General features: G+C 39.9%; 2 protein-coding genes across 3 annotated transcripts in view; one reads left to right on the top strand and one right to left on the bottom strand.

The window, feature by feature from the left end:
* The first annotated feature begins 80 nt into the window (after window positions 1–80).
* abcg8 (ATP-binding cassette, sub-family G (WHITE), member 8) lies at window positions 81–8,281 on the top strand. Of its 2 annotated transcripts, none has more exons than XM_040037062.1 (13): window positions 81–398; window positions 2,269–2,370; window positions 2,482–2,629; window positions 2,874–3,112; window positions 3,371–3,503; window positions 4,020–4,289; window positions 4,613–4,766; window positions 5,076–5,177; window positions 5,257–5,456; window positions 6,242–6,318; window positions 6,467–6,734; window positions 6,841–6,968; window positions 7,204–8,281. In XM_040037062.1, the coding sequence occupies exons 1-13, from the start codon at window positions 354–356 to the stop codon at window positions 7,339–7,341; spliced, it is 2,004 nt and encodes a 667-aa protein (XP_039892996.1). In that variant the 5' UTR covers window positions 81–353; the 3' UTR covers window positions 7,342–8,281. The 2 variants fall into 2 exon arrangements, with proteins under 2 accessions (XP_039892996.1, XP_039892995.1); XM_040037061.1 differs by having other exon boundaries at window positions 5,073–5,177.
* A 1,464-nt stretch (window positions 8,282–9,745) lies between these two features.
* lrpprc (leucine-rich pentatricopeptide repeat containing) overlaps window positions 9,746–15,263 on the bottom strand; it is a 65,013-nt gene continuing 59,495 nt past the window's right edge. Inside the window, exons 35-38 of the mRNA XM_040037060.1 lie at window positions 14,268–14,342; window positions 13,497–13,581; window positions 12,296–12,438; window positions 9,746–10,018 (exon numbers count right to left, since the gene is read on the bottom strand). Of these exons, the coding sequence (XP_039892994.1) occupies window positions 9,953–10,018; window positions 12,296–12,438; window positions 13,497–13,581; window positions 14,268–14,342 (369 nt within the window). The 3' untranslated portion in view covers window positions 9,746–9,952. The remainder of the gene's footprint in view (window positions 10,019–12,295; window positions 12,439–13,496; window positions 13,582–14,267; window positions 14,343–15,263) is intronic.

Here is a 15,263-nt window from a genome sequence, read left to right as displayed (position 1 = left end):
CTGGAAGCGTGAGCGCAGCAAATGTCATGTTATCTCAGAGAACTTTGATCAAAGGTTGTATAATGAAGACAAAAAGCACACATGCTAAGTCAGTTCACAGCCCTTCAGTGTGGACTCAGTCCTCATATTGTCGGCTGCTTCCCAAAAAAGCTGTGACTGACAGGATAAAGCAGAGGGCGAACTGACATGAACTCGGATGCTTCAAGAAGAAAGAATTGTGAACTAGAAGGGAGAAGATCTTCAGGAGGACGTGAACAACTGGAGACACAAAGCAGCAGACAGAGAGGAAAATAAAGACCCTAACAGAAGAGGAAAAGAGGAGTATTGACCTCTCTAACCTGCAAATTTTAACCATGGACAATGGCAGTGACCTTATAAACACAAACGACTTCTCACAGGTTTGTCAGGTCAAAATATGCAAATCTTAGCTCTCCTAAAGAAAATGACCAATCCAGGTCTTAACTTTGTGCTGTTTTACTTTATTTATAGCCCTACCAGCCATTAAACTCCTCTCTTTGACTGAGTATAACATGGGATTTTATTAACTAATCTGAAGTAACCTAAATCAATTTATGATCACTAGTGTGCTCAACCAGTACTAGAAACTTTACTTTACGTGGGTTTTTTGTTTTTTCTTAAAAAAAAAAACAACTTATTTATAATCTTAAAGAACAGAATTTGATTGATTTCCTAATATATCATTTTAACATTTTGCTGAAAAACTGGAATTTTTCCCTGAATGCACTTAAGTGCAAATTAATTTAGAAAAAAACTGTAATTTCAAATAGGAAATGTTGAATTGGATAATTGGTTGGAAAAACATATGGATGGATAGATGGTTTAGCAAGCTCTGTTTTTCTCCTATGTCAGTTTCTGCATCGGGCATGTTCTGGTTGCAACGGCGGGATCAGCAGTGACAACATTTCCAAACTCTATGATGCATTTTGTCGAGATAAATATCCTTAAAAATGCGACCAGAATGCTCTGAAATCTGGATGTTTATGCAATGAGAACCCAAATGAACCATTTAACGTTATTTGTAAAATTATTTAACTCATTAAGTCCAGAGTAGACTGCTTCAGTACATGAAGTCTGGTAGGCACTAAGGTCACGATCACACCTGGTACCTTTTGCCTTTCCTGGTGTCATTACACTGGCTTCCTGTTCAGTTATTATTGCTTAGCTATAACATGTCCACTGCTGGGTTTCGTTTACTCAAGCATAAAAAAAATGTTTTCTATCAAATGGCTAGAAATGCATAAACTTCTGTTAAGTAAGGCAACGCAGACTCACTGCTTAAATATGCTAACCCCAGCAAACCCAAGTTGTTTGCTTGCCAGCAGCTTTTACCAGTTTCAGACCAAGCTTTCCCAGTTACAGCACTGAAATCCAGGTCCTTTTTCCTTCCAGTGTTCAAATCAGGATTTGTAACATATTTTTGATCGTGCCCAGTTAAGTGTCTCATTAATTAATACATTCAGTAAAATATCAAATTATTTTTCACTCATTTGTTTAATGGCTTAATTTGGTTGTAAATGTATTAATTGCGTTCTTTGTTTTATTACGTTCACGACTCACATTTTCACATCTATCTGATGTCCGACCTCGTTTTGCTATACAATGAAAAAAAAATCAGTAAAAAAACCCAAATATGTATTTGTTTTTTTCAGCCAGTACATTATTATTTTATAGAAGCTTCCATGAGTGATAAATGATCAAATTTGATGTGTGGCTAAAAAAGTCATTAATTTTAAAACAGAACTGTATGTCATAATCTACACCATGTAAACTAGATTAAGTGGCAGCATGCTGTTAATCTCAATTTGAACATTTGTATTTTTTTTCTTCTGCAACTGAACTATTGAGTTTATTTTAAATTGGACTCTGGTCACACAGGCAGATATTTGCACATACAGTACAAACAGACACACGCAGGTAGACAATCAAACACACGAGTTAATGCGTGTAACAATTTTTTTCCATAAAAGACTAAATGACAAAAGACAAAATCACATTTTCTAATCACATCCAACTAATGTGTGGCCACAGGTTTATTATCTACTGTGCTGTTTGTTGTTACTAACTAAACCCAATTTTGTGGTGTAAAATCAGCAAATCTGTAATTCTGATTTGAAACTTTGAAATAAGAACATCTTGTTTCTCATAGTTTTTAAGGTATATATAGGTCTATATATATATATAAAAACATTTAGTACATGTATCCTGGTCTGTATGAAACTTATTGACTTGCTTGCTTCGCATTAACAGCATCAAGACAGAGAGTTATTCTCATCTGAGGAGGACAGCAGTCTCTACTTCACCTACAGCGGAGGCTGCAATGTGCTGGAGGTCAAAAACCTTTGCTATGAGGTAACTATAGGTCGCCTGCTCTTATCTTACACGAGTTTTCTCAACCTCCTGACTGGTTCATGTGTATACATGCTGCAGGTGTTCATCGTGTACATGTGTTTATGTTCACAGGTGGATACAGCAGCTCAGATCCCGTGGTACGAGAGGCTGTCAGAGTTCAAAATGCCGTGGGAAATTAAAGGAAATAAGCAGACAGCCATCAACAAGCTGAGCCTCACTGTCCACAGCGGACAGATGCTGGCCCTTATTGGCAGCTCAGGTGACGCACAAAGATTTGAAGTATTGCTTTATTAAATAAAGTAATAGATATGCTTTGTTCCACCAGAACAGTAAAGAAAAAACTGCATTTTCTTGAAGAATAAATGTGTGTTAAGTAAAAATAAGTAGAAAATCTGCTAATTTGGAAGACTCATAGATGCATTCCTCCGGTTCTATATTGCTTATGGTTTGTTTTTTTTAACATAAGCAAAGATGAGAATGTCTTGAATTCAATATGTTTTCAGGTTGTGGTAAAACGTCTCTGCTGGACATAATAACTTGTCGGGATGAAGGAGGCATCATGAAGTCCGGTGAGATTCTAATTAATGGGAAGCACAACACGCCCCAGCTCGTCAAGAAAAGCATCGCTCACGTCCGCCAAGACGACCGGCTTCTTCCTCACCTCACCGTCCGAGAGACTCTCTCCTTTGTTGCCAAACTGAGGTTGCCCACTCACTTCACACAGGCTCAAAGGGACCAGAGGGTAAGATTAAGACTGGTCAATAAATGGGACTCAAACTATTTCCATAACAGTATTTGCATGATTGTTTGGATTGGGAGGTTCTTGTTTATCCATTCTATAATAGAGCCGTTGTCAGCATGTTTATCACATTCTCGTTAAGGCATGCCCTTTTAAACTCTTCAGAGTTTTTGTTGAACAAACACGTGTTAAATGATAAGAATGCTTGTATGCGTCCAGATAACAATGACTAACAGTGTCTCTGGTCGCTGTCTGTCACAGGTGGATGATGTTATCGCAGAGCTGCGGTTGCGGCAGTGTGCACACACCAGGGTGGGAAACAACTACATCAGGGGGGTTTCTGGTGGAGAGAGGAGGAGAGTCAGCATAGCTGTCCAGCTTCTCTGGAACCCCGGTGAGAGATATTAACACAGAGATTAATTAATGTGGTCCCCTGAACTGTCATTTATGTTGTTAAGACAGGGCAATGACTCAAACTGAAGTCCCAATCCAAGCAGCAGCTTTTATATATGGCACACTATTTTAATTGTGTCCTCTACAAGCCACTTTGCAACCCACCTCCAGTGCCTCCTTTCCATTTAGCATCTGACTGTAATCAGTGTCATATATGTTGTTTTTATTGCAACTTCTAAAGTTACTATAGATATAACATTTTTAACCTTTGTGTTTATGCGAGTTTTAAATGTTTCAGCTCTAAACAGGGTATTTCACACCGTTTCTGAACATCTATAAAGTACTGAGAAGTGACACGAGTGTAACAGTTCTTCCTGTGAATAACAAACACATTTGACTAATTACTGACTTTAACAATCATGATTCCTCTGTTATTTTCGAGCTCATACTGTTAAGATCTGTTATATAAAGAACAGGGTTTATCAGAGGTGATAGACTGGTCTATTTCCCCTCTCAGGTATTTTGATCCTGGATGAACCCACATCAGGTTTAGACAGCTTTACCGCTCATAACTTGGTGATCACACTGTCCCGTCTGGCTCGGGGAAATCGTCTGGTCCTGCTTTCAGTCCACCAGCCTCGATCAGATATCTTTCAGCTCTTCGACCTCGTCGTCCTGATGTCTTCAGGTTCAGCTGTTTACTGCGGTGCAGCTCGTGAGATGGTGCCTTACTTCACTGCTCTGGGACACCCCTGCCCACGATACTGCAACCCCTCTGACTACTATGGTTAGTAAGTGTGTCAAAAGAGAATTAAGATGTGCTTCTACCCAGCATGCAATAACATCTTCTTACCAACCCCATGCTCACTGGTAACTTAAGGAAAGCTGGGACCCAACAATTTACCACTAATTTTGCAAAAGAAGCATTTGTTTTCATCTTAATGATAAATACTACATCTCTTTGTGTTTTTCATTCTTTTAAACCTATTTAAGCCTCATGTTGTTGGTGTCCTGTGTCTTTTATGTGTGTGTGTGTGTGTGTGTGTGTGTGTGTGTGTGTGTGTGTGTGTGTGTGTGTGTGTGTGTGTGTGTGTGTGCATGTGTATCCAGTTGATCTGATCAGTATAGACCGGCGCAGTCCAGAGGGAGAAGCCGAGTGTTTGGAGAGGGCCAGAGTTCTGGCTGAGCAGTTCATGGAAAAGGTTCGTGATACTGACGACCACATGTGGAAAGCCGCTGGGACTGATGTAGCGCAAACCGACAGGTGATCATGTTTTTGTGTGAAAGTTTGGCTTTTTTAAAATTTTATTTTAATTGTTCATTCAATAATAAAACAGTAAGTAGTGATAATGAACCAGCATTTTTCTAATAAAGCATAAGATTTTCTGTATTTTTTGTAAGAAATAACACCACAATATCTCTGCTTACAGCTTTCCAGATATAGGGATTTACTGTTTTTTGTGATTATCTGTTGTAGATGCTTAAAAATCCTTTATGGTCATGCTTAAGCTGTGGACCAAACGTTTAAAACCCAGACTAACCCATCCATTACTCTTTTTCCCCCACACAGCAGCCCTCAGCAGCCAAGCAGGAGAAAAGAAGATGAAGTAATAACTATTTCCAGGCATGAAAACAGACTGCCAGGCAAACTACACCAGTTTAACACCCTCATCAAGTACGAGCATGAATGTTTTGGAGCACTCAAATCTATGTGACTGAATATGAACACTGACCTCTCTCCTCTTGTTCATCAGGCGTCACATGTATAATGACTTCAGAGACCTGGTCACCCTAGTAGTTCACGGCTTCGAGGCCCTCCTCATGTCGCTGCTGGTCGGCTCTCTCTACTACGGGGCAGGAGAAACCCGCCTGTCCATTCAGGACACCGTGTCTCTTCTCTACATGATCGGAGCTCTCACCCCATTTGCTGTGGTGCTGGACGTCATAGCTAAATGTGAGTAATAAAGCAGTTTGAAAGGATAAAGCCAGTAATAAGTGTCACTGAGGTTGTGTTTTGATTTCTCTATGCATTTACTTTAAATTATTTAAGTGTTTTATGTTATAAATGTTCACATGTAATGAGTATCATAAAAAAAATTATCTGTTTAAAATAAAGCAAAAATCACTGAAGGCATTTCAAGTTGTGACCTCTGCATTTGCAGTCATTTGCAGATGTCCACAATTTCATTGTACATGCGCAATGACGAAAGGGCTATTCTATTCTATTCTATTCTATTCTATTCTATTCTATTCTTTGAATTAATGATGAACACTTTAACAGAGCAGGTAAAGGTAGGATGGTTCAGAATGGAAAGATTATCAGAGTTATCAGACAGATTTGTGTTCTTTAACCCTGAACTTTATGACATCCAGCCACATGTGCAGTGTAGAGGTGTCTAGCCATAACCATAAAAAGTCAAGTTTAATTCAGGTCAAGGTCAGAAGACACCAAAAGATAGAAAAATGATGCCAGGCTCACTTAGAATTAAATACTGTGACTCTAACTGCAGAGAGAAAATTTTAAAAAAATCTCTGAAACTGCATTTTATCCAGTATCATAACATTTATGTAGAGAGACATTGTGCTATATATTCATGTCCTAACCTAATACAACTCTTTGACATCTTAGTTTTTAAGAAAAAAAACAAACTGCCTGGCTGAGGCTAAATACAGCTCATGAAGCTGATCCTACTGCATGTATTGTGAACTGAGTGTCGTTAGACTGAATGCTCTCTGCAGGTCACACAGAGAGAGCCATGCTTTACCACGAGCTGCAGGACGGCATGTACTCTGTGACCTCCTACTTCTTTGCCAAGGTAAAGTCCAGTGATAAAACTGAATCTCCAGCAGGGGCCAGTCTTGTTCCATGCTGGAGTCACTGTATGCTGAATAGTACTGCAAGTATGTTTTATGCATTCTTGACTGTCGTGTATTTTTGAATATATGCTTTTTCTCCATTTTCAGGTTTTGGGGGAGTTACCAGAACACTGTGTGTTCACATTAGTCTATGGTCTGCCCATCTATTGGCTGGCAGGACTTAACAAGGCGCCAGACCGTTTCCTTCTGAACTTCTTGTTAGTGTGGCTGATGGTTTACTGCAGCCGGGCCATGGCCCTGTTTGTAGCTGCTTTGCTTCCCACCCTGCAGACTTCTGCCTTCATGGGCAATTCTTTGTTCACCGTCTTCTACTTGACTGCAGGCTATGTTATCAACCTGGAGAATTTGTGGCTTGGTGAGGAATTATTTGCGTTATAAACCATAAACAGCAGGCGACAGCTTCGGAAAGAAAAATGAGCTGGTCAGCATTTAATGTTTGTTCACGTTTTTTGTCTCCACAGTGGCATCATGGCTCTCTTATGCCTCATTCATGCGCTGGGGTTTTGAGGGCATGCTGCAGGTGCAGTTCAGAGGCAACGAGTATTCCGTCACCATTGCAAACATGTCTATCAATGTTGATGGCATACACGTGAGTTAAACACTATCATTTCAACTAAAGTTATGATTTGTTTACACATTACTGTTAGGTTTGCTATTATCTGTACAGATATTAAATCTTTAAGATTTATAGGACTAAACAAATCAGACCATAAGAGAGTTATCAGGACTGTTAATGTTTTTAAGGACCTGCTAATTCTTACTTTAATGGACAAATCCATTTGATGAACATTTTTCTTCTCTAATCCTTTCTATATGTCATTCAGGTGGTGGAGGCCCTGCACATGAACCAGTACCCGCTGTACTCTTGCTACTTGGTCCTACTTGGAGTCTGTCTGGGCTTCATGGTGCTCTATTTCCTGTCCCTAAAATTCATCAAGCAGAAGTCCAGTCAAGACTGGTGAACAAAACTGAGAAAAACCAAACGCCCTCTGACATCATCAGGGTTTTTATTTTGCATAAGTGGAAGGGAGGTTCTAGTTCGGCTGGTTTCGATACCAAACTTTCCATTTTATTCCTCTTTAGACATTTAATTCAAATGCTATAAAAGTAAAATACATGCATGATTAAAATGTTTGGATTTTTGTAATTTCAGCATCACAAACTTTACCCGTGTAATGGGAAAAATATTCATAAAATACTATATTTACGCATCTGAAATATTTCAAAATGCAGAAAAAAAAAACAGAAAAAGATTTACAGAAGAAAAAGTTGAGCGTGGTGATGAAACAGTTTGGAGTTGCAGTGCCGCTGCCTGCTGCTGGATGGCAGCAGAGGACTGTCGTAACATTGATTTGAAAATAATGAACTTTTCTCTCGTTCGCCCTCTTTTCCCCAGGCATGGCAGATGATTAGAGCGCTACTTTAGCAGATATCAATCTGCAGCTTTTGCTTGTTCCATTTTCGATCTTCCTTCTCAGCGTTATCTTTTTTTTTTTTGTATATGTAAAGTTATTAAGCATATTATTAAGACAGAATACTGAGCACTGAAGAAAGATGACCAAGAGAAATTTAGTAGGCCAACTCACACTCGGAAAAAACTTCTTGTGTAGACTGAATCCTATGTAAGCTGTGAGTTTTTGCACTGGTGCAAAAACCTCTTAAATCTTTTTTCTAACGTGGTTTGAGCCCAAATGAGTAAAGTGTCGTCTCAAAATGCCTCACTTCTGCGTGTTTATGTTTGGTTTGTGCACTCATCCTCAGCCTTCACATTCACTTACACGATGGAGTTCACTGGAGCTCTGCAGCTGCTTGAAAATTAAACTGGAAGTGTGATTTTTCTTTCTTTTTTTGTGTGTATCATCCTTTGCATCACGGCTATTTTGGCAACACACAATGCTCCTTTATGCAGAAATATTAAGAGGATATATATATCACCATAACTTAGAAAACATGCTGGTTTACATCAGAAGTTCCTTCTTCTGTGCCTTAATTTGTTTTCCAAATGAGCTCCGCTGACCTCAACAAACCCGCAATCTTCTTGGGGAAAAACCAGTGAGTGTTATCTAAGGCCTGGCTCTGAGAGGGCTGCGGGCATTGCATTACATGAATATCTAGGGAATATCCGAGGCCAGCACAGAGTTCAATGTCGAGTAGAGGAGAGCTGCAGAGAGCTGGGGTTAGACAGCATAAGGTCATCTATCAGTCAAGCAAAATGTCTCCCAGATCAGATCAATGGCTACATGTCTTGCATGAAAATGTATCTACACATGCAGCTTTCTGAGCAGACTGTGTAGGATGGCGTGTTTGAGCCTATTTTATTGTTTCATGGCTTCAAGACTGTCACAGGTACACTAATTGTGGGGTTGCCAATCACTTGAACAAAAAAAGGAAGGAAAAAAAAAAAAAAAAAAAAAAACAGGTCAGGACCCCGGTATGTGCCCTTGACCTTGCACAAGCTGGTTGTTATTGATACCTAAGCTTTCTTCACACACGACAATGAAAGTCTAAATTTTCTCTATGCTCACTCAAAATTCAGACTTACAGACCTGGACCTGCTAGATTGCTGAATTCACAAACATATGGTAGCTAATTATGTGCGATGGGAAAAGCTGGAGCCTTCAGTGCACAAACACTGAAAATATAGTATGTAAGCCACACCTTAAACTTAAGACCAAAACAAGCATTTCAGTGTTTGAAATATAATTTTAATATTGCAAAAACAGTCAAACATACATTAATATATTTGCAAGCTTCAACACTTCTTTGAAAAGGACCTTTAATAACATAAATTTCCAAATTGTGTTTGTTTCTAGCCTGCCGCTGGAAATGACCTTACATAAAAAAGGAGGAAAAAGCCCAACATTAGATTAATTATGACCTTTGACTCAAAATTAGTCATATATCCATCCATTCATCTCATTTCTTCACATTTCTTCAGCTTCACATTGTTGCTTGGGTATATAGATTGTAATGTAGGGTATATGACAAATACAAAACCTATTCACTCATGTGTTTTTACACATGCTTTAAAACAGGTATTACATTTAATTATGTGTTTAACTTGTGCAGAGGCCCTCAAAAAGCTCAAGTCAGAAACTTGAGCGTTGGTGATGTAATGCACATGCAACACATGGCTCCAGTCGTTTTGGAGATCCACCTGAAACATGTTGAAGAATTTATAGGTTTTGTGGGCATAACTTAATTCTGTAAAGTAAAAGATGCACTACCTTGAAAACTGTTGTTCTTGAGTAAATGCATTTTGTCCCCTGAGCTGCACCCGATTAAGACATAAAACATCACCCAAGGTGGGCTGGGTATTTTGAAAAGAATTTTTCTTTTAATTGCACAAAAACCTCACGCACTCGGTCTGGGTTCCTACCATCGTTTATTAGCATAAATACTTCTGTACATTAGCAACATGTTCAACAGTATTGATACCGCAGTGGACAGAATCTCAGCATCCAAACGTTACAACACTCAACATTTCAGATTGAACAACTCATATAAAAAAAAAAAAGAAAGGAAGAAAATTGTGGGATTTGCAATGAGGTATGAGGAGAGGATGATTAATCTTTATTCCTCCGCTGTCGCCTGGGCTTTGGCAGCTCTCAGCTTGTCTGCATAAAACTTAAAGGACTCCTGCAAAGAGAAAGCAAAGGCAGACCATTCAGCAACAAACATCCCAACACCTGCTCACCTGATGCAGCCTTACACCGTAAGGCGTGTTTTGTATCTCGCCTCCTTCTTAAAGTAAGCGGCACTGGAGCCCTCCTGGGTCCGTCTAAATAGTCTCCAGTCTCCAACCAGGTTGTCTCGTTTCATCTTTAAATCCCCATTAATACACAAATAAGGGATTTGTAGCACATTCCCCAAACACGCACTTCCGTTCTTTGCCTCTGTTCCTGGCTAATTAATCAGTGTTTTGATCCAAACAAAGTGTTGTGGTGGGTGTTTTTGGGAGGGGGAGAAGGTGAGAGCTTTTCTGCAGATTACGCCAGCTCCTTACAATGTACGTTTGCTTATTAATGTAGTAATTAATGCCGATAAATCGCCGTGCTCACTACAGAGAGGGAGAGGGAGATCCTGGCACGCGTTTCAAACAGTTTCGAGGGGGTCAGAGCACCCTAATTAAAAATATCTTATTTCCTCTAAAGGTTTGTCCACATGTTGGCTTATTTGGCTACATTCTGACAAAGTTCAAAGCATTTAGAAATAAAAAGAAATAAAACTGAAACATTTCTTTTTGGAAACAGGCTGCCAGAAAATGCAAACCTCTATACATTCGGAGAGGATGAAGACCAGCGTCGGGAGCTGCGCTTTTATTTGTAGAAACTTCTCAACACCGTGACTCTTCACCTTTCCCTCTCCTTGCAACTCTCCTCCCTCTACTCTGTTTATAAAATCCAGCAATCACTTAACTACCCTGGTGTTCAGTAAATAATGTAAGAGCTTCTCTACCTTCATCCCCTCTTTCTCCTTCTATCTTCGTACTGCAGGTGAGTGATGTGAAGGTAAGGCTCCGGCCTATACCTGCCTCAAGGGGACAGTGTATCAAAAGTGCTGTGGCTGAGAGGCCTCTGTGTGTGTGTGTGTGTGTGTGTGTGTGTGTGTGTGTGTGTGTGTGTGTGTGTGTGTGTGTGTGTGTGTGTGTGTGTGTGTGTCCTCTGCTAAAAATAGACCCACATCAGCTTAAAAAAAATGTTCATCGTGCTGAAATGCTCAAAAACACTATGAACCCAAAAAGAAGAGTGGCTATTGCAGTGACACCATCTCCCTTACACAACTCCGTGACTCTGGGGCACCATTTTTTACTCTCTCTCTCTCGCTCTCTCTCTCACACACACACACACACACACACACACACACACACACACACACACACACACTCTAATGGCTTCAGGAGGCTTGCTGCAGGCCTGGGCATGCTGAAGTATACTGAGCGGGCATACTGCTCCTTCATATTAGTATGGCACACAGAGACCACAGCACACATTAGGACACCAGCACAACAAGTGCTAGCACTGGTTAGGAGCTGTGAGGTGCAGCAGGCCAAACAGAGCATCTCAAGAGAGGAAACAGAACGCGGTGACGGCATAAACTGTTAATGCAATTCTAACTCATATCCCTGAATTAAAGATGACAGTGTGCACTTCAATGACAGCTTTAGTGTGTGGTTTAAAATCCACTGTGGTGATGTACAGAGGCAAAACATAAGGAAAAAGTCACGTTTAAAGAAAACTTGCCAACTGGAGCTTCATTGTCAATTCTTTCTTAAGAGGTTAATTCACTGCTTAGTAAAAATTTTTGTTCACCCTAAAATGAAAGGCAGAAATGTAAAGAGAAAAAACATGCATTTAAAAATGCATCATAAATTCTGTTTTAGGTTTATTTCTAGTTGTAGTGAACTATGCTTTCCATGTTTATGCTGGTAACACAAACAAAAATGTTGATAATATGAATGCAGTTGCTCATAATTCCTTCCACAGGTCCAGATTGTCATTTGTGGAGGTCTGATGCAAACTCGGTATTTTGTACACATCATTCAAAATTCACCTCTAACCCAAAAATCAATTGTGTTTAAGGGCACTTAAAAAAACAACAACTTTTTCCTTTACGTCAGAGTTTGAAATGTACAACAGTGTGGAGTACACAAAAGCTTCACAACTGAATTTTCTGAATGAAGGAAGAGCAACTTTTCTCCTGCAGTTTTTCTGCCCTTCATATCTATGGTTCATTTTATTTAATCAAACCTCTAAAATTTTAAAAGAGAAACACATTTGCATCCGAGTGTTTGCTCAAAGCATCTCCTGTGTGTGTGTGTGTGTGTGTGTGTGTGTGTGTGTGTGTGTGTGTGTGTGTGTGTGTGTGTGTGTGTGTGTGTGTGTGTGTGTGTGTGTGTGAGAGAGGGAGACTTACGGGGGGCTCGGGGAAGGGCACCGTCTCTCCTGCTTCGCGGTAAAGCACAGCCAGACGTTTGAGTGACAGCTCGTCTACAACTATCCCCTCCTTCTGCATCTGCTCATGCAAAGCCTTGGCTGCTGGTAAGTCCTTATCCAGAACTGCCAGATGAAAGTGGGGAGTGGGAGGGAGAAAGTCAACAAATGAGACAAGAAACATGTCTTATTTGAATTTGGATATTTAGAGAAAACTGACAGTGTGGTGGGATAATCATGTTATTTTCCCGGCAATTTATTGGTGCCAAGAAATTTGATTTTTAAATGCAGCTGCACATTTGACTATCTGTGCATTTCCATTTTTTTCCTTTTTTTCTTGGCAGTGTGACACTTTCTTTTTATTACTTGTGTTTGTTGGTTCAATGGAGGAGGTGGAAAAAGAGAACATAGGGGAAGAAATAGGCGAGGAGTCACTGGCACCGTGGAAAATATATTCTCAAGGCGCAAATTACAAACAGCTGGACAGTAAAATAAGGTTTTATAGACATTAAAAATGATGACAAGAAAAAAAATATTAAAGGGTCAGTAACTTTCATTTTTAGGGAGACAAACCTGAAACAACTGCACACAAATATCTGTGGTTGTGTGCAGCCAAGAGGGAAGGTCACAAAGGTGAAAAAAATGAGAGTGAAAGGAAAAAAGAAAAGCCCTGAAAGAGAAAAAAGAAAAAGTACACAGATGGGACAAAGAACGGAGGCGAGCAGAGCATCACTAATTGCTTCCCCTATGGCTGCCTTGACCGACCAGCGAGCTAATGCTAATTAAATAGTCATGTCTTCTCATCTCTGGTGTGACAAGGTACGGAAGAAGGGGGGACTGGTGGGTGAGAAGGTGAAGTAAAAGCAAAGAGAGGAGGATAAAAAAGAAAAAAAACTGAGGACAAGAAAATGTAGACAGGAGCAAAAAGGTGGAGAGAGGGGGGAAAAGCTGAGTGGTGGAACGTGTTGAGATTAGCACGCTAGGCTAGCCAGGACAGCTAACTCATTAGAGGACATGTGTTCTAACCCCTGAACGCTTTCCTACACACACACCCTGAGCTTGACCTGATGCATTGTTAATGGGTCTGTTAATGTTGACTTAGCTACAGTCCAGTGAACCGCATGCTGCACTACCAGACCCGTTCAGCTCTTCTGTAAGAACGAGTGCCTGTTTATGCATCTTACCGTGACATTTCATCAGGTATGGGTACAGCAGTTCCTTCTCCGCAAAGTCTGGAATCAAGCTGAGCAGGTTCTTGATCTTACCCACCTAAACACAAACACATTACACATGCAAGGACGCGCATGTAAGGAGTTGAACTGTGATTCATATCCCGATAACAAAATAGAAATTAAAATATGCTCCAACAAAATGGGTAAAAATAATAATGCTGTTCAAAAGTGAGTGTGCTTTTTAAACATGGAACAGACTGCAGACGCTCAGGTTCCTAATTCCACGTGTGGCTATTTGAACTAAGTCATATTAAGGAATATTTTGCCTCTCTGACATTTCAGACTTCATTCAGAAAGACAAAAATCAATGTAGATGCATTTCTGTGTACTCAACTTCACCAAGGTGAGTACACAGGCACAACTCAGGGGATGCTCAGGCAATCTAGTACATCCCAGTGCCTTCAGAAATTGACATTTGGGATTATTAAGTGGTGAGAACTGGACTTCCAGGGGAAAATCCACACATATCAAGATATGCGAAAGGTCCAGAGGTGCACAGAAAGGCCTACTTGAAGGGGATTGTGGCCAAATGTAAACATTAATAGGGTCAAAAAAATTCAAATCTTTAGACTAGATTTAGAGATCTGAGACATCAGGATTACAGCAGTCACTTGAAAGGAGAAGTGTAGTTAAATATCATGGAGGTTGCATTTTGATTAGTCCATAATTAAGGAAACCCACTTGGTCACAAATAATGTGTTCACGAATGATAGAATTTCTTACCTGCCCAGGTGTCTGAGCCTTTTGGGTTACAAAGGACAGCAGCACTTCCTTCTGTTCAGCCAAAGCATTGCAACGCTGCATTAGAACAAAAGAGACAAAAAAAAAAAAGAGAGAGAAAGAAATAAGAGCTTAAGTGTGATAGTCGACAGCTGATCCTCTCGACTCTTTCTGAAGTCAAGAAGACACTTCAGTCTTCTTTTTAAATAGGTACAGTATATAAACACACACACGCACACTCCAGCACACCCAAGCATTCGTATAAACATTCGCACACTCAGGGTTACACTCAGGTTAAAGGATAATTGTGAATCTAATAACTACTCATTTCTTTATGACCTTAATAGGTACAGAGCTTCACAAAAAGCATAATTATCGCTAAGTCCAACTAAAGGCCATGTCTGTTACTCAGTGGAAACATCAGTACGGTCATAGCGTGACTGCTTCCTGTGCAGCTTGGACTGGAGCGATTTACACTGATGAGCTGATGACAGGAATTCAAAACAGAAGTGAAAAAGTTTCAGGCAGATTCCAGCAAATAATTTGCCACAAACAGGCGTCTTAACTTTTTATCTTTTAGGAGTAACCCTAGCGGTTGAAGAAGTCAGACAATTTGTGTTTGTTACAACATAGAAATAATCAACCAAAGCTTTGTGACGTTAAATCTTATACCACTGGAAAGCCTGCTCATGAAAGAGTGCTGAACATAACCACATTGGCTGACTTGTGACAAATACTGGTTGAAGAGTGCGACCAAGGCTGTTGTGGCTGTGTATGGTTCTTCCATTTCTATTTAAAACACATAAATACATTGAGAAACGATTCTAATGTTTGTCAAATCGCATCTTTATTTATCTATAGCGTGTTAAAACTCGTCATTAATGGTACAGGGAGGTCACCTTTATGGGGGACACACTTAAAGTTGCTCTTTTTAAAGAACTGTCAGAGAAATTGGTAAACTGGGTGTCAGATTTTGAGTTCCTATTACACTGAAAAACA

The sequence above is a fragment of the Simochromis diagramma genome, unplaced genomic scaffold, assembly GCF_900408965.1.
Source record: "Simochromis diagramma unplaced genomic scaffold, fSimDia1.1 OVJJ01000330.1, whole genome shotgun sequence".
Classification (NCBI taxonomy): domain Eukaryota; kingdom Metazoa; phylum Chordata; class Actinopteri; order Cichliformes; family Cichlidae; genus Simochromis; species Simochromis diagramma.
The sequence above is the reverse complement of the archived record's forward strand: the minus strand, read 5'-3'. Positions and strand labels throughout refer to the sequence as shown.

Coding starts and splice junctions, on each gene's coding strand:
- abcg8 (XM_040037061.1), top strand. CDS start 354: ATGGACAATGGCAGTGACCTTATAAACACAAACGACTTCTCACAG. Junction 399..2,268: donor ACACAAACGACTTCTCACAG/GTTTGTCAGGTC, acceptor TCGCATTAACAG/CATCAAGACAGAGAGTTATT. Junction 2,630..2,873: donor GGCCCTTATTGGCAGCTCAG/GTGACGCACAAA, acceptor ATATGTTTTCAG/GTTGTGGTAAAACGTCTCTG.